At 42.1% G+C, this 26,501-nt stretch overlaps 1 protein-coding gene across 1 annotated transcript in view; it reads right to left on the reverse strand.

Annotated features, from left to right (window-relative positions):
• The window catches only part of col6a4a (collagen, type VI, alpha 4a), a 90,795-nt gene that overhangs the window by 55,382 nt on the left and 8,912 nt on the right, over positions 1 to 26,501 (reverse strand). Inside the window, exons 2-10 of the mRNA XM_063198406.1 lie at positions 16,766 to 16,862; positions 15,832 to 16,208; positions 12,916 to 13,138; positions 10,896 to 11,029; positions 9,747 to 9,904; positions 8,790 to 9,079; positions 8,318 to 8,394; positions 3,075 to 3,552; positions 1,123 to 1,743 (exon numbers count right to left, since the gene is read on the reverse strand). Coding sequence (XP_063054476.1) covers positions 1,123 to 1,743; positions 3,075 to 3,552; positions 8,318 to 8,394; positions 8,790 to 9,079; positions 9,747 to 9,904; positions 10,896 to 11,029; positions 12,916 to 13,138; positions 15,832 to 16,208; positions 16,766 to 16,841 — 2,434 coding nt within the window. The 5' untranslated portion in view covers positions 16,842 to 16,862. The remainder of the gene's footprint in view (positions 1 to 1,122; positions 1,744 to 3,074; positions 3,553 to 8,317; positions 8,395 to 8,789; positions 9,080 to 9,746; positions 9,905 to 10,895; positions 11,030 to 12,915; positions 13,139 to 15,831; positions 16,209 to 16,765; positions 16,863 to 26,501) is intronic.

Consider the following 26,501-nt stretch of genomic DNA (forward strand, 5'->3'; position numbering starts at 1 on the left):
TACATCATAACAACATTGCCATGACATTACAGAGAGCCATAGTGCAAAAGGGCGAGAAAGACATATGCACATTCACATAATAGGTTAAGAATGTAGGGTAACTCGGTAACACTTCACAATCACCTTCGCTAAATGGTTAACTAATACTAATGGTTCACTTATGTTAACAAATGGTAGGGTATCATTATGTCGCCCGGGAAAAGTGGGGGGCGGGGGTGGTAGAGCAAGTTCTGGTGCGTAATTGTTATGATTAATAATCGTGATCGTGATTTTGATCTAAATAATCAAGATTATAATTTTTTCCATAATCTTGCAGCCCCAATATATTATTGTCAGCAGCCAATGTTAGTAGGTGTTACACAATTGATTTATTATGAGTATTTTAGATGCACAACAAACTGATGAGTACTATACTACTTTATTTTTTTTTAAATCCTCCTGGTCCCGTGTCTGTATGTGTGCCATTTGCTTTTTGCACATCTGTATGTACGTTACTGCTGCACCAAGTGAATTTCCCCATTGTGGGATAATAAAGGGCATACTTACTTACTTAGGCTACTTACTTACTTAAGTTACTATACTATAATACTTGATTGAGTATTATATACTATAATACTTGATTGAGTATTATATACTATAATACTTGATTGAGTATTATAGATGCACAACAAACCATTAGCTGCTAACCATTAGTAAACCATTTATGCGGAAGGTTATTGTGAAGTGTTACAGATAACTCTTAATTACAGGGGCCTTTAATTACAGTGTTCTTACTCATGAGATACAGTGGACTATATACAATATATTGTGTGTTTCTACATACAGACATAACCATAATGTTCTACGAAGTGGTTTTGTAATATTTTGCCAAACTGATGAATTCTTCCAGGGAGGCAAAGGGTTAAACTGAGGATCAAAGGCACCCTTGATACTATGCAGTGCACAAAAATACACATTGTGAGTACAATATAATAACATGTACAACAGCTGTACTTACATGTTATTAAACCAGTTATTTCACTGTACATAATGAATGAGTACACTGTAATTAAAATAAAGTGCTAACGAATGTACAGTAGTATTTACAAAAATGTGTAACATTGAAGAACTATGGACACTGACCTTGTTTCTTAGTTTTTTCGGGGGGTTTTGTGATGATTTCACGGCAAATGCGTTTTGTGATGGTCTTGTCCAACGAGTTCAGTTTAACAAAATCGTCAATGGTGAAAACGTAGTTTGTGTATGGATGGGAAGCAATTTGTCTTAGTTCCTTCATGTTGGCATTTTTGATGCCCAGAGCGTAGACGTTGACTCCCGCCTGACGTAGCTCCCTGGCCGTGCCGTTGACTATGCTAGTGTCAGTAGCCTCGCCGTCTGTAATCACCATAGCGATCTGCTGCACGCCGCTGTCGCGCCGGCTGCCTCTTTGCTTAGTGAACATGTTTTCCTTTGCGTACTTCAGCGCGGCTCCGGTGTAGGTGTCGCCGCCTTCGTACGGCAGCCGCTTGATGTGTTGCAGGACGTCGGGTTTGTTGTCGTACGTGTTCAGGTGGAACTCGACCTGGGGACGGCTGCTGTACAGCAGGAGGCCCACTCGCACACCCTTCGCACTGACCGTCATCTCCTTGACAATCCTGGAAATGAACGTGCGCATCAGTTGGAAGTTCGTAACGCTCGCGTGGTTGATGCTGCTCGATTGATCCACGATGAACACGATGTCGGCAACTTTGGCATTCGTACACTCTGAAAACACAAATCACATCACAAAAACGAAATGGGTGAATGAAAAGCATGAAAAGAATGAAAAATGTATCAAAATGTACATTTAGAAAAACACAGTAGGTGAAATGGTGAAATGGGTGATTTAAAAGAGCTGCAGATGAAATCAGTGACAAAAGTAATCAAAAAGGTAATCAACTGTGTAGCCCCTTAAAGTGATACTGTCCCATTTTCGGAAATAAGATTATTTTACACCTTCCCTTGAGTTAAATGATAGGGATGTACCGTTCCCCTATACATTAAAGCGTTCTCTGGGTACGGCAGTGCAAAATTTACCTCCATGCTAGCAGTTAACATTGAGTCCAATGAGACCAGTTAGCCGCCAGCTGGTCTCATAGGACTCAATGTTAACTGCTAGCATGGAGGCAAATTTTGCACTGCCATACACAGAGAACGGTTAAACATTTAGGATAACGGTAAAACCCTATGATTTAACTCTAGGGGAGGTGTAAAATAAGCGTATTTCCAAAAATGGGACAGTATCTCTTTAACACACCCTGTGCCACTAGTGGAACACTGTAATAATCAATGGGAAATGTAACTACTGTAATACTGCAATAGTCCGGTTGGCGCGGCTCTGCGGCGACACGGACAACAGAGCTGCTGTTAACTTACTGAACGCAGGTCATTAACAACTACCATCCTGTAATGCCATGTATGTGGGTGGTGGGCTGTGGTGGATATGCACTTGAGTGTCTCTATGTATGTGTGTGTTTATTGTTGTTTTTGTTTCTTGTTTTGTTTTTTGGCGTCATGTGTATCTGTGTTGTGTGTGTGTGGCAGCTATGTGTGTCCAAGACAAATTTCCTTCGGGACTATTAAAAAGAATCTTGAATCTTGAATCTAGTGCACATGGCCTTTACTAATACATTACAACTTGGTCATTGCCATTCTGGTAACAGCTGTTTTATAACAGGGTTAACACTGGGTTATACTGTGTTACTGGGTTATACTGGGTTACTGGGTTATACTGTGTTACTGGGTTATACTGGGTTAACACTACAAACACATTGTTTTCAAAACATAGGCCTATACTACATCAAAAACAGAGAGCCATGGCTTTGGCACTGATTGCAATATTACTATTAGCCAGCAGAGGTCGCCAGACACTACAACATAGACCCAAGAGGAAAGTGGAGTCCTTGCAATATCAATGGGTACATGCATTTCAGACTACAGCTTGATTCAGAAAAGGATGCATAGAAAGGTGACAGAATGGGAGTTTTACCAAATGTATCACAAACTTCACAAGACGATATAAAAACAAAACAAAAAAAACCTACAAAACGACTCACCAGTTGTGTGTTTAATGCCTTCATCAGCTTCGACGACGGCTCGGATATCCTGCACTATCTGTTGGCTGGATAGTCTGAAGAGGACGTTGGTCTGTATGGTCATGCTTTCAAGCTCTGTTTGGTCGGCTCCGCCCAGGCCGACAGTGAGAAGAGTCACGTCTTGTTCTTTGAGAAGTCGTGAAGCTTTTATGACGTTGTCGTCGGATTTGCTGGCCGTGATGAGCACCAAGTACTTCTTGTAGCCCCGCGCTCCGTTGGCCAAAGTGAAGAAGTGGTGCCGGGCGTATTTCAGGGCCTGTCCGGTGTTGCGCAAGCTACCTGCAGTCAATCGAATTCGCCTTATATGCTCCACCACTTCTGCTTTTGTGTTGTACTGGTCCAGCCTGAACTCCATTTTGACGTTGTCTCCGTACTGGGCCACTCCCATGCGAATGCCGTTGATGTTGACGTTGAGCTGGTTGGCCAGTCGGGTCAGAACCTGTTCAGGGGTGATAGTGAAAAAAAATCCTCTAAATGACGAAAATCAAAAAGGGCTTTGACACAGTGTTTCCCATACATTGAGGAAACTATGGCGGCTCGCCATAGTTTACATTTGGCCGCCATAGTTTACGAAAATGTAAAAAAAAAATATATATATATATTTTTTTTTTCCTTTTTTTTTTTTTTAACGATATCCGTTTTTGTTAAAAACGATTTGAATTACGATTTTGAATTTCCTTCGCATTTTCCTCCTGGAGTAAATACATCCTATAGACTCTGTATTGGTTAGATAGTCCCACGGTAACACAGAATGAGGGGAAAGCAGAACATGTGCGCAACGATGCGTTATGACACGCCGATATGCGAGGATCTTCGTCCAAATCGCTAGTCGCATGCATCATCGCTAACTGCGTTTACATCGCGTGCCGCGTGTAAGGGAAATGTTAGTTGTTGACATGTATGGAATTCACTTCAATTTGTGCTGTTTCTTGCTTCAGTTGTGGACAAAACGATTGGCCAAACTCACAATAGAAAGCCTTTGCTGTGCTACTGTCCCAGAGAGCTGAAAAAAAAACCTTCATAGAAGAAGTCACACTTAACAGGGGTGTTAACCAATCCAATGAGTTCTCTCATTGCTGTCTGTCTGTCTGTCTGTCTGTCTGTCTGTCTGTCTGTCTCTCTCTCTCTCTCTCTCTCTCTCTCTCTCTCTCTCTCTCTCTCTCTCTCATAGTAGCCTACTATTTACCCATAACAAATGGTGAATTTCTGAGCCCTTTTTAATTTGTAGCCTATAGGCCTACCACTGAAGGCATGATAATGCTTCATCATATTTTAGAAATAGGGCCTATGTGCCTTTTATATACCAAATGTTTATCATTTTGAAATTGTTTCAGTTGTTTATGACTTGTGTATGACTGAAATTATCTCTGCATACTATCAGTGCTGCATTGCTTTGTAAAGATAGGCTATTCAACACACTTTAAAAACACACTGAAAAGATACGGCCATAGTAGCCTACTGAAAACATTTTGTTCATAATAATGGTGATTAATAAATGGTGCCCTTAAATTTTCATACGGACATCCTTGAATTTGACTTGGTAGATCACGGCAGACCATCAACTTCAAAAGTAGATCTTGGTTAAAAAAAGGTTGGGCACCCCTGCTGTAGAGAGAACCACAAGTGCTTGAAAGACAGGGATCAAAAGCCTAGTCAAGTTGTTGTAGTTTACTTGGGTTTGGGAGCAATATAAAAAACCTTCAGAGAAGGGACAGTTGGGATGAGTTTACTAACACTCCCTAGGCTTTGTTTTACAGTTGTAATGAGTTTGGTGACAGACCTTCATTGACACAGCAGAGGAGACATCGGGCTGCATATAGAAATTAATGTGTAATGAATGTGAATATAGACATAAATGTGTAATATGTTGTTCAGCCCTTTTAATGGGAGGAATTTGGAAAAAACTGGCCCTGTGACCAGCACCCCTCATGTAGAATGTGTACGCCTACAGATATGTGTGGGGGAAAAGGCATAGCCTACCCTCTAAGACCCTTTTTGTCTATGCGTTAACAATTTCATAGTGCTCTTAAATTCTTATCTCTGCTCCTATTTTGTTTTATTATTGTTTCCCAGACCCCTGCATGAGGGACGAATGAAACAGTGTTGTAAACAGAAATTATTCACTGTACTGCATTTTTTGACAATGACAATGTACTACTATTATACAAGTCATGGGTAAAATCTTATGTAGCCTTATTTCTCAAAATATAAATGGCTGAAATATAGGCCCAGGCCTACAGTTTCACCATGCGCCAATGTCATACTGTAGTTATTGTTTTGCCGTTTTGCATTTACGCTGCAATAATACACCCCCCCCCCCCCCCCAAAAAAAAGGCCCGTGCGAGAAGACCCCCCCCCCCCCCCCCTGGAAAAAATAAACCCCGGCTGCCCCCATAGTTTCCAAAATTTCTGTGGGAAACACTGACGAAATATTTTAGTCATAGTCATGGTTGACGAAATTAACTCTGGGTGATCCTGTGGTCCTGATGGGTGGTCCTGAGCCTGATTTTTTTCCCTGCTCTAACGACGACGACAAGATACTGCATAGTGACGTCACGTAGGCCTATTTTGACACATTATTCAAACATTTAATAGCCTGTGTATGACCATTATTCAAGCCTGATAGTAGAAGAAAACCCTGAACCTGTAACACTTTCTGAGATAGGAATAACCTAATGGCTAATTATTATCAATGCTTCTATTTTTGCAAACTCTGTCAAGCCTGAAATCAGGCATGGAGCCTGAATACTATGTCAGTACTATTACTATGTCAGAACGCTATAAAGGACTTTTAGACAACAAAATACCTCCTCTTAATGTATGTTCTCTACAAGTCTTCTGTTGTCCAGTCTTGCACTTTAAATGTCTGTATGAGCACTGCCTATGTCCATACTGTCTTATGTCCATGTATGAGTACTGTCTATGTCTATACTGTCTATCACTGATTCTTGAGAAAGTGGCTAAAACAGGTTGTAATGTTGACAGAAAAAAACAAAGTGAATTACAAAATGATATGGTATATCCTCGTAGACTAAGGTCTTGGCTTTTCAGAAATGCACAAGGCCAATCTCCCCATTATGTATTTTTTTTCAGAAATCAGGCTTTTCTCCGATCATACCTTGTTTTTTGTCAACACCGTCAGACACAATTAAAAGTTATTAAAATTGTATTGATTTGGTTGCATATGTATCTGGAGTTTTTAAGTGATTATGTGTATTTTTTGGTTCACACATATGCCTTTAAATGTTGAAAATTCACTTTTGTTCTATTTTAACACTGTTTCATGTGTTCTAATTTTAAAATATGTACCGTCATACGATGCTTACTTAACGCCTAAATACAACAAACAATTTTTTGTAATTTCACAAATATTCGTGTAGGCTTAAATTGGCTATTACTTTGATATTTCAACAACTCCTAAGGAAAATGTTGTAAGCACATTCCTTTAAAATGTCCAAAACTCCTTCTTACGGTGGTGACTTAAGAACTGACGGTGGTGACAGTAATCTGAGAGTGGTGAAAGTGGCCTAATTAGTACCTGCATTTAGCAAAATAAATAGCCCTCTCAAGTCAATGGCATCTTGCATAAACACTTTATTTTTGTGTGTGCACAGTATGAGCATGTGTTTTTACTTCATTAGTTAGATTATCTAGGGAGTAAGCCACTGGTTGTTGAAAATGTGGTAAAAACAGCTTTTAAGTTGTTCAAATCCAAAATAAAGAGGTGTATTATCATAGATGTAGGTCTTGGCTGTGCAGGGAATGCATTGGCCAAGCTCCCCATGTTTAAAATTTTTCATAAAATGGGCTCTTTCTTGTTTTGTCAACAGCGGCAGAGAGAATTAGAAGTAAAAACACATGTTTACTGTATTAAAGTGAATTACTTTAACAATTCAACATAACTGTAGATACTTATTGTATGCATATTCTTAAAACATGTCAAAAACACGTAAAACATGTGTTTTTTGGTGAGCTCCATCAGATGTCACCACCGTCAGGTTTTCTGACAAAAAAACCTCCAAATGCACCTCAGTGGTGGCTAGAGTATCATTTTGGATCACAATTATTACTAACATGCCTAGTAATGTTTCATTAACCAGCACAATTTAATAAAATATGGAACAACATGATGAGCAGAACAAAATCTGACGGTGGTGACATCTGACGGTGTGAGACAAAAAAACACTCTTTTAAATATTATGCATTGTTTGTTCACATTAGCCATTTCATTTTCGCTCTGTTTCTTGGGTGCTTCATACCTTTTCTGAAAAAAATTATATTTATTAACATTAATGTAATACAATACTATTAAAACCCCCGACGGTGTTGACAGTTTATGGTTGGGACAGTACCAGTGTCCAAACAAATTAACAAATTGAGGACAAAATAGTAAACTTACAGGAGCTTCAGTGATGGTGAAGTATGCAGTAGAGCTAAAGGTTTGAAAAGGGGTCCTCAGTAATGAAAATTACCTTGTGCATACCTGATTTTATTGTCTTTTAGAAAAAATCTGACGGTGGTGACCAATATGGTGGACACATTTTGAGCAATTAGTAAATAATAGTAAATATTGTTTTACATCCACTATGTGCACATCTGTAGAACCACTTTAATATGGTCTTCCACATCATGGTGATATTGTTCAATTCTGTTAGTGATTTTTGTATTTTAAGTCAATTGAAATGATGATGCCAGTCCTTGGGACAGGCGTTTTTACAGGGTGTGGACAGGTTTATAGCCATGAAAAGTAATAAAATTACACTTAAATATTTCAAACAACTGTGTATTCGTGTGACAGACCCCTTGGCCATTACCTGGGTTCATTTTGTTTGTGAAAATTTAGTTGATTTTCAACAGAATTAATATTTTACTACTGGGACATGTTTTTGCCAAACTTTCAAGAATCAGTGCTATGTGTCCTTACCTAGATTAGTCTATGTCTGCATGGGAAAGCAAGAAACGTGATTTCAAATTCTTTGTATGACCAGTGCATGTAAAGAAATTGGCAATAAAAACCAACTTGACTTGACAACTTGACTTGAATACTATCAGCCCTGCCTGTTTAATGATCTGGAGCATAGACCCCAGCACAGCACAGACTCCGTGTCTCACACACACACACACACACACACACACACACACACACACACACACACACACACACACACACACACACACACACACACACACATTTACAGCCGTGCCTGTTTAATGATCTGGAGCTGGGTCCCCGCAGCACCATCCAACAGGAAGAACACATCAGCAAACGTTGGAGCCAGAGCTGAAAGAAAACAACACGTAATAATAAAAAATAAACAAAATAAATCAGAAGAGAGAATTTTGATAGATGACCACAGCAATGTTATGCATTGAATACCTAAGCAAAGGTAAAACTAATAAATAAATAAATAAAGATGAATTAAGTCATTATTGTGTGTTAATAATTATTACTGTAATATTATACACCTATGTAATTAATCAATTCATTATAATTAATTATTATGAACTAATTGTTATTTAACATGTATTAATTCTTATTACTATAACTTTCACCAGCCCTTTTGGTGCATATATGTATATATACGTATATATATATATAACCAAAAAGACTGGTGAAAGTGACATTATATTCCAGCCAGATGTACTTGAATATAGAATAATATATGCAGTACATACCTTCAGTTTGGATCCCTACGTGAGAGCAAACAGTTTTCTGCATCCTGTCCATGACGTTAGTTAATTCCTGATAGTTGTTTATGCTGACGAGGAAGCGTTCGGCGGGCGTGTTGGCCACGGATGCGAGCTGGACTCTGTCGAAGTTGCCCACACCGATGCCGTAGATGATGACGCCCTCCCTCCGCAGATCCCTCGCAGGCTGCTCCACCGGATCCGAGGACGCTCCGTCCGTGATCACTATGGCGATTTTCGGGACGTTGGGGCGACTCCCGCCCTCGGGGGTGAAGAACCTAGGGGTGTCACGTTATGAGAATTTAATCTCACGGCTATTTTGACTTGCCTTGATGAAAAAAGCTGACTTGATTGTGACCAAAACTATCCCGGTTTTCGGTATTATCTCTGTAATTTTAAAATAACATTAGATCAGCCTTTATTGTCTCTTCTTAATTTTGAAAAGTTGTGCTGAATATGTTCAGGAAGCATTGATAATCAAAACACAATACATGAATTGCTTGTCATTCGGTACATTACAGTATTGTTTTTTACTTCCAGCTGTAATTATTATTGTCAGCATTTTCTACCAGAATTAGAGTATAACAGTATATTGGTTATGGTGCCCCCCTAGTATTTTTTCGTTATGGTGCCCCCCTAGTACCTGGTCGTTATGGTGCCCCCCTAGTACTGTACCTGGTCGTTATGGTGCCCCCCTAGTACCTGGACGTTATGGTGCCCCCCTAGTACTGTACCTGGTCTGGAGGAAGGCCAGCCCCTTGCCCAGGTATGTGCCCCCCTAGTACCTGGTCTGGAGGTATGTGCCCCCCTAGTACCTGGTCTGGAGGTATGTGCCCCCCTAGTACTGTACCTGGTCTGGAGGTATGTGCCCCCCTAGTACCTGGTCTGGAGGTATGTGCCCCCCTAGTACCTGGTCTGGAGGTATGTGCCCCCCTAGTACCGTACCTGGTCTGGAGGAAGGCCAGCCCCTTGCCCAGGTATGTGCCCCCCTTGCGGTACGGCAGCCTGTCGATCTCGTCCAGGACGTCTCGGCTGTTGTCGTGGTCCTTCAGCAGGAACTCCTCATAGGTGTCGTCGGTAAACTGCGCCAGGCCAATGCGCACCTGTGGACATGCATGCGTGTGTGTTTGTGAGCGAACGTGACAAAACGAGACAAAATGTGAATGTGTTTGTGAGTGTTTGTGAGTTAACGTGACTAGGGATGCAAACAATTAATCGATCGATTAATCAATGCATTTATCGATTAAAAAACATTAATCGCAATTAATTGACAATTCAACTGACAAGAGACCCAGGTAAAATGGGCATGTGAAGAGTGTGTGTGAAGTGAGGTGTGAATAGCGGCAATATCTAATTCACCTTTGGATTAAAGAAATGAAATAGAATTCATTTAAATGTGGTATTTTATCTCAATGTTTAATACAAAATTTTAGATTGAATATTTTTTTTTCGAGAAACATTGAGATTACAGGGGAAAACGCCGCTTATCAATTAATCGTAAGTCGATCAATAAGGCTATCAACTAATGATTAATGAATTAATCGATAATTTGCATCCCTAAACGTGACAAAACGAGACAAAATGTGAATTCATGTATCATCACCTATGTTAGTCTTTACTGCACATTGTGTGTGTGTGTGTGTTTGTCTGTGTGTGTGTGTGTGTGTGTGTGTGTGCGTGTGTGTGTGTGTGTGTGTGTATACTGCACCAATCTACTTTCATGAGGCCACTGCTATTGGAGCACACCTATAAGGTGGGGCCCTCGCTCCATCTGGGGCCAAAATTCTGGTCCCCACATGTTTTGACCCCTTTTGCTGTGGTAGTTTTGTTGTTACTGGTAAAAGTAAAAGTGTAAAAAATTCCTCACTGACAGGTCAGGGATTGTTTCGTTTGGGCACATATGAATGGAAGTCAATGGGAGGGCCCCACAAAGATATTAAGGTGAGGCTGTGTGTGTGTGTGAGTGTGTGTGAGAAAGAGAGCGAGATTATTGTCAATGTCTAATCACATGCAAGACTGGCCAAATGGAATATCAGTCTTCTGTGCTAACATAGATTTTTGACAATTAAGTTCACTTTGACTTTGACTTTTGACCTTGTCTTGCGCCACCGTCATCCCGCTCACGAAGGTGCGGAGGAACTGCTTCATCTGGTCGAATCCCGCCTCGGCGATGCTGCCGGACCCATCCACCAGAAACACAATGTCTGCCTCCGTCGCTTTGTGGCAGTCTTTTGAAAACAAGGTATTGAACAAAGTATTATTAGTATTGCTCTGACGCCCTTATGTACTGTACTTTGTAGACCACCTTCAGATCCAAAGATAGTGGTTCGCTACCTTTTGAAACCTGCAGGACCTGACAACCGTCATCAACGTCAATAATGTGTCTTCATTACGGTAATGTTATTTATGTAGAGTACACCCCCTTCAAACAGTGTTGCCAGATTGGGCGGGTGCCCGCCCAATTGGGCTACTTGGGATGAGCGTCTGCGGGTAAAAATCGGAAAAATTGGCCATTTGGCGTTTTTTTTTCAGCCGTTTTGGGCCCATAGAAGTCAATGTAATTTGTTGAATTTGGGCGAAATTTAGCGCATTTTGGCGTTTTTTGAGAAGCTTTTGGGCGGGATTTGCTCAGACACATCTGGCAACACTGCCTTCAAATCCACTGTTAGTGGTGCCCTACCTTTTGAAACCTGCGGGAGCTGACAACCGTCATCAACATGGGGATTTGAACCTCAAACCGTCTGATCTAAAGCCCATCTACTTAAAATGTTAGAAGTTGTGGAGTTAGAAACTGGAATGTCAAAATGCACCATATCCCACAACGGTGAAGAATCTGTTAAAAAAAATTCCTGAATGCGGATCTTGATCCGGATCACCACCAAAATTGAATCCCTTGTTCATTTTGTCATTTCCAACAACTCCACAAGATTTAATCAAAATCCCTGCATAACCTGCTGACAGACAAACCAACGCGACCGAAAACATAACCTCCTTAGCGGATGTAATAAAATTGTGACACCTGTGTGGCCTGCCCAGTGTTTCCAAAAGAAAATCAGCCAAAGTCGCTGTTGGCTGGCTGAAAAGTCGCTAGATGACGTCATGACGTTAAGTATGACGTCACAGCGTCACGCACGGCGCGCTGATCCACAGAAGACGTGCCCGCATGACTTGATCCACAGTACAAATGGGCGGTGCTAGCTACTTTTTGGAGATCAGAGCTTATCTGCAGCCCTGCTTAACCGTGGGAAACACTTCTGATGGCGGCGCAGAGTCACAATTATGTTGAAAGCAATGAATTTGTCACTAAAAATGCACGTTTTAAAAAGTCGCCAGATGCACTAAAAAGTCGCTAAAGGCGCTAGATTTTTTTTTTTTTTTTTTCAGCCTCGTCAGTGGTGGTGAAGAGCTCCATCAGTAATAATGTAATTATTAATGTTCTACTTTTGGGACAAGCTTCCAGCTTTCAGATTCAAGTTTCAAGTTTCAGGCTTCAGGAGTTTGCTGTCATTGTCAAAAAAGGCTCCGAAATTGTGTTTGGGGTGCAATACTTCGTAGCAGCCGGTTTTCATGTAAAGTACACAAGAGGTAAAAGTGACACCATTGCTTGACCCCCCCTCCCTGACTCCATCCCAATTAGAGTGCAACAAAGATTATAAAGTGCATAATGCTTGGAACCCCTCTTCCCCCACCCCCACGCACACACACGCAAATGTCCAAATGATGGATAAGTAGGCCTAAACAGCTCCCCCAAATTTTTTACAATAAAGTGGCCCTTATGAATAAGGCAATGCAGTAATGTAGGCAGTTCTCAACACATTGGAATGATTGCACGAAGCAGCACGGGATTTCCCAGGCTACTGTACGCCAGCGGTGCCCGGTTACGTGGCGCTATTCCGACATGTCGCTATTCCGACGTTAATGTCTATTGTCGGAATACCGACATGTTTTCCACCGTCCGCCGCTATTCCAACATGCCGCTATTCCGACATCCCTAACCTTAACCCTAACCCTAACCCTAACCCCTAAAAACTTCGGAATAGCGGCATGTCGGAATAGCGGCATGTCGGAATAGTGCTATGTCGTAATAGCGATTGCCCCCCCCGCGGTGCCCTACCGTGTGAGACGGTCGTGACCTGCCGCTTGACCTCGCAGAGCTCCTTGACGACGCTCTGGGAGATGCCGTCGAGCGCGCTGAAGTCCGACACGCTGTAGATGTGCTGGTGGTGCGGCTCGCTGGCGATCTCCTTCAGCTGCTCCTCGTCCGCGTCCTTGATGCCGATGGCGTAGATGGTGATGCCCTGGCTCCGCAGCTCCCTGGCGAGCGACTCCACGTTGTCCTGCGAAGTACATCATGTTACAGCAGTGGTTCCCAACCTATGGGTCGGGACCCAACCTATGGGTCGCCAAAGATCCACAGGGGGGTCGCAAAGCCCTCTTGATTTTAAGGGGTTTCATTTTAAATATCATATATAGCCCATGTTGAATGAATGACAAACCATTTAACTAATGTATGCATAGAAGCAAAAAATGCTAGTGCTATTAAACATTTATTCTATATTTGACCGAAGAGGAATTGAGGAATAAAATGACAAAAAATGAGTTTTCGCAGGAAACAGAGGGTATCATGTGACTCCCTCTCATGCAGGCGCTTGCGCAGTTGGGTCACCAAAGCTTACAATGGTAAAATCATGGGTCTCTGAAGAAAAAGGTTGGGAACCACTGTGTTACAGCAATGATCCAAGTCCAAGAGAATCCTTCAAGTACACAAGCCTTCAATAATACAGGTGGAGGTGTGGGGCAAGAAAACTTGAGCAAAGATGAAATTCAGGAAACACTGCACACTGATTACTGTTCTTTTTCCCTACTCCAAGAAATAAAATAAGAAAAAAGAAGAAGAATCAGTGTTTGCAGTTTTTTCAGAAAAAATGTTAATGCTTTTATTTGCAGCAGTGCCAAACTAATGTTTTGACATCACCACGTCTTCATCACACTTCCTTGGTTTCCTTGGTGTTTGTTTACATAGGTAATACAGCATAGGTCATTGAGTAGGGCAGTTCTCCATAAAGTTCTCCATAAAGTTTCCCAGCTGTCAGCCTAGCCACAACAACTTTTGAGGGACTGTTTTTCATTCACCATCCCAATTGCAAATGAGAAGAAGGCTTTACAATTGAGCTTTTGCAAGATATTGAAATATAATGCTGTGGTCAGTGATGTCATCATGACATATTACTTCCTGGTACGAGGAGACAAGCACAAGTGGAGGAGGCAAGGTCGCATATTGGAACGCAGTCTCTGTTAGCAGGTCTACCACTTCCTCATAGAGGATTCCAACTACAGATAACCATGTTAACTTCCGGGAATCGGTCGCGCCAGAAGAAAATGGCGGGTGGGGTGAAAATCGCTCGAAATCGCCAGAAATACATAGAGATGTGTGGGTGACATTTACTCAATCTCCACGTAAATTACAAAGAAAAATATTTCTGAAACAACGGGAATCTCTTCAGTGACTGTGGTTTATACCAAATCAAGCATGTTTCTGTAGTGAAGTAAGCTACAAAAATTTTAATTAATTTTAGAAAAGTACCATGATGGGAACGGGAAGTTGCAAAAGTGGGCAGAGTCTTCACCCCAGACGTTTGTATAGAAGTCAATGGGAGAGAGCTAAACTACGACCCCTACAGACCGATTCCCATAAAACATGCTTATGAACCCCCTAGTTGGAATACTCTATGACTTACTGTAGGTTAACTCGGCGAGGTTTATCACTTAGCCTTGTTCTTCGAACACACACTTGGTCAGTGGGATAAAAAAATGATCAATTAAGCATCTGGTCAGTACATAAGGTTGAGGAATGTTTTGGTTTTTGGTTTTTCCGTCTGCTGTGGCTTGTGGTTTTCGATTTCATCACTCCAAAGTTAATATTACAAAACATAACTGTAGTCCTATAATGTTATACTAAAAAATGAATTCTTCACCTGCAGTGGTCGGCAAAATGGATTCATTAGTTACAATGCAGTGCCACAGATTCCATTTGACCAGTTGACACTCGTTGTATCTAATGCAGGGATCTCCAAACTAAGGCCCGGGGGCCGGATACGGCCCGCCATGCCCCTTTGACAGCCCTCCACCTCTCTGCACCTCACCATTTGCACAGGCCCAAAGAAGCAATCCTCACAGAAAAAAAGATAAAATATATATATTTTAAGAATTTTATTTTGTTTCTAAACAGGCCTTCCTACAGTTTAATTTTCGCTAACCTAGTTTGAATCACGAGAGGTTTCTTGTCTTGATAGTTAGACATCTCAGAGTAATATAAACAGGCCTTCCATTTCTATTGTATCACTCATAAACTGTTAATCGCCATATTTTTCTAACCTTTCCTTGCTATTTTTACATGGTTATTAGAAATTAAAAGGAATACCTGTGGTATTTTAAATAAAAAAACATGTGAAGTACTCACTTCTTTTACAAATTACTGATGATGAACTATTTTATGTGAGAAATTATGGCTATAACAGGCATTGGCCTAGTATACGGCCCACGATTGATCCCGGCCCCTGATCACAGTCAGGAACGATAATGTGTCCCCCAGAGGAAAACATTTTGGGGACCCCTGATCTAATGAATCCATTTTCACTAAGGAATGCATATTGAGAAAGCAGAGAATGCGCACACATCAGTGGCACAGGTACTGGACAAAACGAAATAACTGAAGTAAATGATAAATGTCTCCAACACTGTTAATTTGTTAACATTTGTTTAATGGCTCAATGTTTCAAGGCTGTGCCATTAAACAACTGGGAGCATTAACAGTGTTGCGGACGTTTATCTTTTACTTCAATGAATCTACGTATTTTGCCCATCGCAGTAAGTTCGTTCACCTGCGACTGGCCATCCTGTTAACACTGTTAATTTGTTAACATTTGTTTAATGGCCCAACGTTTCAAGGCTGTGCCATTAAACAACTAGGAGCATTAACAGTGTTGCGGACAATTCATCCATTTTGCCCATCGCAGTAAGCTTCGTTCACCTGCGACTGGCCGTCCGTGATGACGACGGCGATCTGCGGCACGTCCTCCGCGGCTCGGCTACCGGCGGCCTCCGTGAAGTGGTTCTTCAAGACAAAGTCCAGCCCCAGGCCGGTCATGGTGCCGCCGCCCATGTACGGCAGGCTGTCGATGTAGTCCAGGATCGTCTGCTTGTCCCGGAAGGTGTTCAGCTTGAACTCCGTGCGCGGCGTGCTGCTGTACTGCGCCAGGCCGATGCGGACGTGATCGGGGTCGACGACGTCGAAGCTGTCGACCAGTTTGTGGAGGAAGTCCCGCATGCGCTGGAAGTTCACGTTTCCGATACTATAGGACCCATCGACCAGGAAGACGATGTCGGCCACGGTCTGCTGTGTGCACACTGGGAGAAATAAATGTCTCTCATTAGTGAAAGCAGAGAAGCACAATATTAAAGCTGTAAGATAAGACAGTGGTCAAGCATATCCAAGATGGAATCTAATGCATAGCCTACAGTTGAGTAGATTTCACCTGTGATGTGTGTTTCCTTGCTCTGCATCATATATCAGCCCTACTCTTTATGAAAAGCACACATTTAATTATTATTATTACGATTATTACAGTTGATGAAAATAAGTTGGTAAAGAAATGTCTCTCATTAGAGAAAACAGAAAAGCATAACAGAAAAGCTGTAAGATGGACAGTGGTCAAGCATATTCTCTAAGATGGAATAGAATGTATACAGTTTGGTAGATTCCATCTGTAACGTGTGTTCCCTTGCCTTGAACCATCCATCCCTCCTACTATTTATGCATAGTAGGGCCTACTTTTGTTAGTCATTATTATGATTATCACTGTGTTGATGAAAACAGGTTGGTACCTAATCATCATAGTCATCATCATCTTCAACTACAACAACAACAATATGACATACAGTATAGATGAAACAAATACCGATACCTGTACTTTGCGCTGCACTGAGGAGGAAACAAGATGCTACAATGACAGCCCCTAAAAGAGCGTGTGTCCTTGCCATGATCACAGCAGGGCTGAAACCCTGCAACACAAATCAAGAGCAAATGAAGAGCTTTAAGCAACAGTGACATCTGTGTGAAGACATCGCATTTCAAGAGCAGTTAGTCACCACAATGGCCTTCCCAAAGGACAGACATTCCTCCCTGGACTTAACTGCACGACACATTTCTGTTTTTAGTCTCTGAGGTATTCATGCAACGCAACGCGGTTGAGAACTGAAGAGAACAAACAAAGGAAACAGTTCAAAGGACGGTAGAAGAGACTACGAGAAGAAAATTTAAAAAAAAAACTAGCACACACAACATAAACCAGTACAAGCATACAGTAGTAGGCCTTTCCACAATATGAAGATCTGCCTAAATCAGTGTTTCCCAACCTTTTTTGTCTTGTGTACCCCCAAGCCTTTTTGTTGTGCCATGAGTACCCCCTAAGTCAAGCTCTATATCGTTTTCTCCATCCCAATGTAACTAAGCTCCATATACAGTCAATCCGGAAAGTATTCACAGCGCTTCACTTTTTTTCACATTTTATTATCTTACAGCCTTATTCCAAATGCTACAAATGAATCTCTGTTGTCAATATCCTACACAAATTATTCCATTATGACCATGTAAAAAACAAGGTGTCTTGACAGTTGTGAAAATGTATAAAAATAAAAAACTAAGAAATCATTTTCACAAAAGTATTCACAGCCTTTGCTTAATACTTTGTAGAACCACCTTTGGCAGCAACTACATTCATTTTTTCATTTCGAAATGAAAAGGGATTAAAAGGGAGGTCATCGGTGTGTGTTTCAACCTTTCAGTACATTGAAATTGTACATTTTGAGTCTGCACCTGGCTAAAATAGATGGGTGTGAGTTTTGAATGAAATCCTATGGAGAGTATCATGATCTGCTTCTATAGTCACAGTGCATGTTGACATGCATGCTTCTTTAGATGTAATTCAGATTTCCAATGTTGACGGCATTCATACATCCCCAAATCATGTCAGTCCCACTACCATGCTTGACTAGCCAGATGATGCATTTTTTTTGGTAAAATTCACTTGTTTACCACCACACATGCTTAACACCATCTAAAGCAAATTTGTTTATCTTGGTCTCATCAGACCACACGACATGGTTCCAGTGATCCATATCCTTGGTCTGTTCATCTCTCTTGAGACCAAGATAAACAAATTTGCTTTAGATGGCGTCAAGCATTTGTGGTGGTAAACAAGTGAGTTTTACACAAAAAGTGCATCATCTGGCTAGTCAAGCATGGTTGTGGGACTGACATGGTTTGACGATGTATGGATGCCGTCAACATTGGAAACGTGAATTACACCTAAAGAAGCATGCATGTCAACATGCACTGTGACTACAGAAGCATATCATGATACTCTCCATAGGATTTCATTCAAAACTCACGCCCATCTATTTTAGCCAGGTGCAGACTCAAAATGTACAATTTCAATGTACTGAAAAATTGAGACACACACCGATGACCTCCCTTTTAATCCCTTTTCATTTCGAAATGAAAAATTGAATGTAGTTGCTGGCAAAGGTGGTTCTACAAAGTATTAAGCAAAGGCTGTGAATACTTTTGTGAAAATGATTTCTTTGTTTTTTATTTTTATAAATTTTCACAACTGTCAAGACACCTTGTTTTTCACATGGTCATAATGGAATAATTTGTGTAGGATATTGACAACAGAGATTCATTTGTAGCATTTGGAATAAGGCTGTAAGATAATAAAATGTGAAAAAAGTGAAGCGCTGTGAATACTTTCCGGATTGACTGTATTTGTTAAAGTAAAAATTTTCCAAGTACCCCCTGCAGTGTGCTCGCGTACCCCTAGTGGTACACGTACCCCTGGTTGGGAAACACTGCCCTAAATGCTCATGGTACTTCAGCGGCACACAGCATTTGATGAATATTACATCTTGCCTCAGCGTCTGCGTTTGTGGTCAACATTTACAGTTTCAACATCCACACTCACTGATGTGTTCTTACATTTTGATGATGAACAGCTAAAATGAATGAACGAACGAATGAATGAATGAATGAATGAATGAATGAATGAATGAATGAATAAATGAATGAATGAATGAATGAATGAATGATTACTACAGTAGAAACATTATATTTCATTAAGTCAAAGAAACCAAGTTGTGAATTGATTTTGAATATATTCTATACTGTAGGCCTACGTGTATATATTTTATGGGCTTGCCTTTACTGATAGCACCGTGAAGGAGATACAGGAAGAGAGTGGGAGAAAGAGACAGGACAGGGACTCAAACCCGGCTCCCCATGGGCGTACGGCCACAGCACCCCCAAATGCACTTGATGTTAACAGCTATGCACTCTCAGAAATAAAGGTACAGAACTCGTCGCTGTGGCAGTACCCTAGGGAAGTACCATTGTGTTGCGCGGGGGGCAAAAAGAGGTGACAGATGCACATTGGTTGACATTGCAAGAAACTGAAAGCACCTCTTTTTTGGGGTACCATTCAAGTGACACAAAGGTCCCCTTGAAGGTACTGCCACAGCGACGAGTTCTGTACCTTTATTTCTGAGAGTGTGCACATACGGTAGTGCTACATAGCATTTATGTTTTATTTTTGTTGAGAAAAGCAGGAAAGTCTGCAAAGGAGTTTGTTTACGTTTTCTTATAGTCTGTTTAAAACGTGTCGTGTAGGGGCTGTGCAGTGCTAGTGTTGCCGCTATTCCCGTAGGTGCAGCCTAATGCCATTGGCCATTTATGGACTGACTGCGTACACCTTCTCCAGCTCAAGCTATGACAGTCATTTACTTTTCCTAGTTGTAATGGTTACTCACATTTGATTTAGCCGCACATTCCTTAACCCATTGATGCCTGATGTTGCATTGCGCAACATTGACCCTAGTGCCTGGAGCTGCATTACGCAACATTCAGGTTCATGAGATTTGAGACCACTTTATTAAAAATCTCTGTTTGTTTGAGATGAATGCACATATTCTAATGAAAGATGAGGGTCTTAGCGTTTAAATGCAACTTACTGCATATGAAGAGTTCAGATGCAAAACCCCCTAAGTGCTTTTTCAGAAAATAATCTTAATTCATTTTTAATTAATACAAAGCTATCAAAATTGCATAGTTTTTTATTTTATTTATGTAATATAACTATTTATATGTATTATCAAGTACATGAATGTAAACCAAACCAACAACGGGGTTCTCTAAAAATATAGAAGTGCAGGTCTTCAGAAATGGAGTTAGGGGGTTTTGCATCTGAACTCTTCATATTTTTATGTGCTTCAGAAGCTGAGATATTAAGGTTTTTATAGGCTGAGGGCAGCTTTTCATAGAAAGGGCTCAGGCATTCAGCACCCTTTTTTGCAGGTGCCTTAGGCGTCAATGGGTTAAGAGGTCAGAAACCAAGCTATGGACAGTGCGGTAAAAATGATATTTTCACTAAACCTTCAACTGCTTATCAGAAGCACATGCTTTTAGAAGAGAGAACTTATTGACACTAACTTTTCATCAAATGATTGCATAAAGCAATAAGCATTTTGCATATTTGAAGAAGCCCTCTGAAACAGAGACCAGGGATTGTTTTAGTTTGCTGGCTGAATCACTTCCACCACTAAGACCTCAGTACTGTACAGGCTAATTGTTTATGACAGGCTGCAAAAGACGGAACACATACTTTGGTATTCTTCGCCAGTGGTTTGGCTGTTTGCATTTGTACTGTGGATATCTGATGGCCCTCAGAAATATCAGTTCTTGGAAAAACAGTTTCCCGTTTTCTGCCTAACTCTTGCCTAAATAAAGCCTTTGAAATCATTCTTTATGATCACGTCTTTGTGTGAACTCAACAGGATTCGCAGCGCAGGCATCTCACTTCCCGCACAGTGATTGACAGTTGTGTATGATAACGTGCCATACTGTACAAATATTGGCGTAGCCTATACTATTGTTGCTGTGAAGTTTGGAAATCCAAGCTACATGCAATGTGGACATGCTTTTATGTTTTTCTCAGGTCCACAAATCTGGGGTGCGTTTCTCAAAAGCGTAGTTGTTAGCCGTTAGCAACTTGGGTAGTTACCAATGGAAAATTGCATTGCAAACAACAAAATAGCTAACATAGTTAGCAACTTTGGTTTTGAGAAATGCACCCCTGAGCTCGATCCAATTGGGAAATGTGTGTGTGTTGTCAGCATGGACATAGTCATATTTAGGCCTACAACCATTCCTCAACACAGCTGATCGTACCTTGCATGAATTTACAGTGAGAAGCCGTGAAGTCATAACTCACAGCAGCCTACAATGTTATATTTTATTGCCTATAAAAGCTACTGACGCAAACGCTGTTTTATGGGTGGCAGGGGGGGTTGTCATTTCATGTAGGCCTATTGTTTATTTTGTTTATTTGACAGGACAGTGCACACAATAACAATTGAGGCAGATTATAGCCCCAAGGCTAATTTTCATCTGTAGTCCCTGGACAGGAATTGGTGTTAAGCTAACAGATAAGATTAAAGGAATAATAATACAAGAGTATGACAACAATACAATTAAAAGGTGCACAATGTGCAAATAGGCCCACAATATTACATGGCCAAGAAGGCATATCTAGTTAAAAGAATACACCAAAGAACAAACAAAACAAAAAAACAACATATATGATAAAGTAGACATAAAACACCAAACATAAGATCAATGACTAAAATGTTCACAGTGCTGCCTTGTTTTTAGTCATTTCTTGAGACCTGATTTAAAACTACTGAGTGTGTTGCTTTGTCTGATACCTTTGTCTTCACATTTGAAATGGATATACAATGTACACTACAATACACTAAACTTCGACTTTTTTTTGCACACCTCAGCTGGCAGGTGCGTCGGAGATGGCACCATGGGTCACTCAGCAACAACTTAAAGAAACTCCCGCACACTGACCATTTCGCTGTTCTTTCTTTAATAAACGATGTGTCGGTACTAGACCTTCATCAGGCAATCTTTAAGTAGACACTACAATACACTGTCATCATGCCTGCTGATGGACCACTTACTAAGCGGTGCCGTACCGGCACGAGACATCACTCCACCAGATAGAGCAGTACAGACAGAGATTCTTTACAGATATTCTTTACAGAGATTCTTTACAGAGATTCTTTACACAGATTCTTTACACAGATTCTTTAAGTATATAGAGATATGCCAATGTAATAGGTTGCTATGGGCACCTAAGGGCTTCCGCACATAGGCGCCGACAAAGTGCTGAGCACTGCTTCGCAAAAATTCGATTCCATTGTTTTCAATAGAACACCGCACACTGGCGCCGATGTCCGCGGACATTCGTGGATGTCGGATAGCAATTAGAGACTAGTTCTATTTTGTCGGCGCCGCCCATTGACTATCAATGCTATGTTCATGTGAAATTGGGTTTGGGGGTCCGAATTGTGTCGAAAGCGAAAGTGCGCCGCAGGGCTGTCGGAGCCGATGTGCGGCCGGCCTAATATGAGCAGGTTCCTGTCTGCCTAAAGGGGCGTGTCATAATGCTCCTAGCATTGAATAGAACAGTCCTTAGGTCTGCCTAAAGGGGGATCCCCCCCCCCTTTGCAATAATAGAACCCGGAAACAATGGGCCAATGGAACCTCTCTCTTATCTTCTCTCTCTGGTACAGACACCAGACACCAGATAGAGAGCAGCAGTACAGACACCAGACACCACACCACTAGACAGAGAGTAGCAGTACAGACACCAGACACCACACCACTAGAGAGAGAGAGAGAGAGAGAGAGAGAGAGAGAGAGAGAGAGAGAGAGAGAGAGAGAGAGAGAGAGAGAGAGACAGAGAATACAGACACCAAACACCACTACACCAGATAGAGTAGCAGTACAGACACCAGACAGCAGAGACCAGATAGAGTAGCAGTACAGACACCACTCCACTAGAGAGAGAGATAGAGAGAGAGAGAGAGAGAGAGAGAGAGAGAGAGAGAGAGAGAGAGAGAGAGAGAGAGAGAGAGAGAGAGAGAGAGAGTACATACACCACCACTCCACTAGACAGAGAGTACAGGTACAGACACCAAACACCAGATAGAGAGTACAGACACCAGAGACCAGATAGGGAGTAGCAGTACAGACACCAAACACTAGACAGACAGTAGCAGTACAGACACCAGACAGCAGATAGAGAGTACAGAGAGTACAGGTACAGACATCAGATAAAGCAGTACAGACACCAGATAGAGAGTAGCAGTACAGACACCAGATAGAGAGTAGCAGTACAGACACCAGATAGAGTAGCAGTACAGACACCAAACACCAGATAGAGAGTAGCAGTACAGACACCAGACACCAGATAGAGTAGCAGTACAGACACCAGACACCAGACAGGGTAGCAGTACAGACACTAGACAGAGAGTACAGGTACAGACACCAAACACCACTACAGAGATTACAGACACCAGAGACCACTCCACCAGATAGAGAGTAGCAGTACAGACACCAGATAGAGTAGCAGTACAGACACCAGACACCAGATAGAGAGTACAGACACCAGAGACCAGATAGAGGGTAGCAGTACAGACACCAAACTCCACTCCACTAGACAGAGAGTACAGGTACAGACATCAAACACCACTACAGAGATTACAGACACCAGAGACCACTCCACCAGATAGAGTCTAATTTCATCTCATCTCATCTCATTTAATCTAATCTCATCTCATCTCATCTCATCTCATCTCATCTCATCTCATCTCATCTCATCTCATCAAACACCACTCCACCCGAGAGAGTAGCCTACAGGTACAGACTTCAGACTACAGAGATTATAGGCAGAACAGATACCATCCCTCTAGAGAGAGTACCATACACACCTAACACCAGAGAGAGAGAGAGAGAGAGAGAGAGAGAGAGAGAGAGAGAGAGAGAGAGAGAGAGAGAGAGAGAGTCTACACCCAACACCATCCCACTACAGAGTACTGCTGCGGCAGCCATCCCAGGAGAGCAGCGGTTCCCAACCTACTCCAACTTGGCAGCCCACTTGACATTTTAATTCTCACAACTGTTCAGGGCCCACCTCTGACCCAATAAAATAAAATACAACTCAATTAAATTGTAAACCGCGACACACAGACACACACACAGACACACACACACACACACACAGACACACAGACACACATACACACACACACACACACACACACACACACACAGACACACACACACATTATTTTGATTTATGTGTCTGCCAGTCTGCAACAGCAGCCACCAAAGCCCACTCCACTACAGAGCACCAGCGCTAACGCCTCTCCACTACAGAGCACCAGCGCTAACGCCTCTCCACTCCACTACAGAGCACTACTGCTAACGCCACTCCAGTCCACAACAGAGCACTACTGCTAACGCCACTCCACAACAGACCACTACTGCTAACGCCACTCCAGTCCACAACAGAGCACCAGGCTAACGCCTCTCCACTACAGACAGACCACTACTGCTAACGCCACTCCAGTCCACTACAGACAGACCACTACTGCTAACGCCACTCCACTACAGAGCACCACTGCTAACGCCACTCCACTACAGACAGACCACTACTGCTAACGCCACTCCAGTCCACAACAGAGCACCAGGCTAACGCCTCTCCACAACAGAGCACCAGCGCTAACGCCACTCCACAACAGAGTGGGGGGCAACCGAAATTCCAACATACTGCCATTCCGACAGTATTTGATTGTCATTCTGAGCCATTCCTAGTCATTTGAACATTGTTGCAAGTACTTAAAGGCGCTAGCCTGGTCAACCAGCGCCACCCGCTGGACGGCAAAATGTTTTGTCTACGGGTGGGTCTGGCCTCGCATAATGATTCAATGAAGCCAGAATGCCATGAATCTGGCAAACCAATTACAACGCAAAGATGTGTTTTGAATCAAAGCGGGCACGGTTTTGAGGGAAGGTTGTTCTCATCAACAATCTTCGGATGTATTATGCATCGAGGCCAGACTAAATTAGACATCCACATTTAGTCTGGTTTATCAGGCTATAAAGGCACGTGAACAACATTCTAACTAAATTGATATTTGCAACAATGTTGCTACATGAGCGGAAGTGGAGAGAGTGACAGCGCCATTGCGGGATCATTATATAATATAATAGTGTCTAATTTTGTCAAGGTCCAAATGCCCTTACAGGTAGGGTCTGAAAACAGCAAGAAAAATGTTTTTTTTGCAATAAAAAGTCAATGTCGGAATGGCGGTATGTCACCCTACAGACCACAAGCGCTAACGCCTCTCCAGTGACGCAACACCTTCGGCTCTGCTACACTTGCTCAGGAAAACGGCTTGTTCAGGTACAATCTGAGGTCCCCCTGGCAAGGGAATTCCACCCACTTTGCCGGGAACCAATCAACTTTGAGCATCTCCAACGGCCCTGGTTGGAGGCGTGTTCAAGGCAGTGATGTGATATAAGCAGAGACATTCTATTGGGACCAAGAGAATGTTTGGTTTAAACTTTGGGTCAGCCTTTTCTGCCCTCGGCCAGTGGCAAACCCAGGGAGGTGAGTCAAGCATGCTGTTTAAGAACGTTAGTTGTTATGCTCTCGGTCAGACCAAGTCTGGAAGAGATTTGAAAGTCATGGTAATCAGGCTACTCTGACCATCTGCACCCATAACCAGGGTTGCCAGATGAGGCTGATGATTTCCAGCCCGAAAAAAATGCTCAAAACCCGCCTAGAATCCCGCCCAATTCTATTGATTTCTATGGCAAAAAATGGGGCGGGTTTTTCTGCTGAATGCCATTTTTTCCCGCACGCACACGGCCATCCTAAGCAGCCCAATGGGGCGGGAAACAGCCCAATCTGGCAACACTGCCCATAACTAGTGCTTAACAGCTGCCAGTCTCTAACTCAGGAAGTGCTTCAGGTAATCGCTGGCATGCTGGTCAGAGGCCAAGTGGAGGCCATTCAATCATCGATTCAGACGATCTTTTATCCCTGCAGCAATCAGACTTTTTAACAACAGCTGCTGAGGGTTTTATTGGTTTTATGTGTTTTTATATGCTGTGGTGACTCTTTGTGTGTTTTTTATGATGGACTGTCTATTGTGTATTGTTTCTTATTGCTTATTTATTGTTAGCTCTTATTTATTATATGTTTGTCTATTTGTCTGGAATGTGCTGTGTGGATGGCCAGGTGGCATTCAATTTCCCCTGTGGGGATTAATAAAGTCTCTCTCATCTCATCTCATCTCATCATGTGGACTGGACAGGAAAAAGGGCCAGGTCAGATCGACCAGAATTTCACTGGAGCAGCCAACAGAGTTTGTACTGAACAAGCCAAACTATCGGTCTCTGTGGATTTCAACACTCACTCTGAGACATGAAGACTGAGGAGTCATTGCTGCTGACTGGTCGACTGCATGCATACTGCAGGCATGGATAATGCTGGGAAATGCTTCAAATATGTGAAAATCAAAAAAGGGTGGTCTGTTCCTTTTTTTGGCCATCCTGTTGTTACATAATGATGTGATTTGCGTTTCAGCATTTCGTTTCAGCGTTTAAAAACCCTTCATTTCCTCTGGAGTTGGTTCCTCTCGCAGGCAGGCACACCATCCATCACACTCCATGCATACAGAGCAGATGCAGATGCAGATGGCTGATCATCTCTTCCAGTCGGCTCCCTT

Source organism: Engraulis encrasicolus, chromosome 5, assembly GCF_034702125.1.
Source record: "Engraulis encrasicolus isolate BLACKSEA-1 chromosome 5, IST_EnEncr_1.0, whole genome shotgun sequence".
Taxonomy (NCBI): Eukaryota; Metazoa; Chordata; class Actinopteri; order Clupeiformes; family Engraulidae; genus Engraulis; species Engraulis encrasicolus.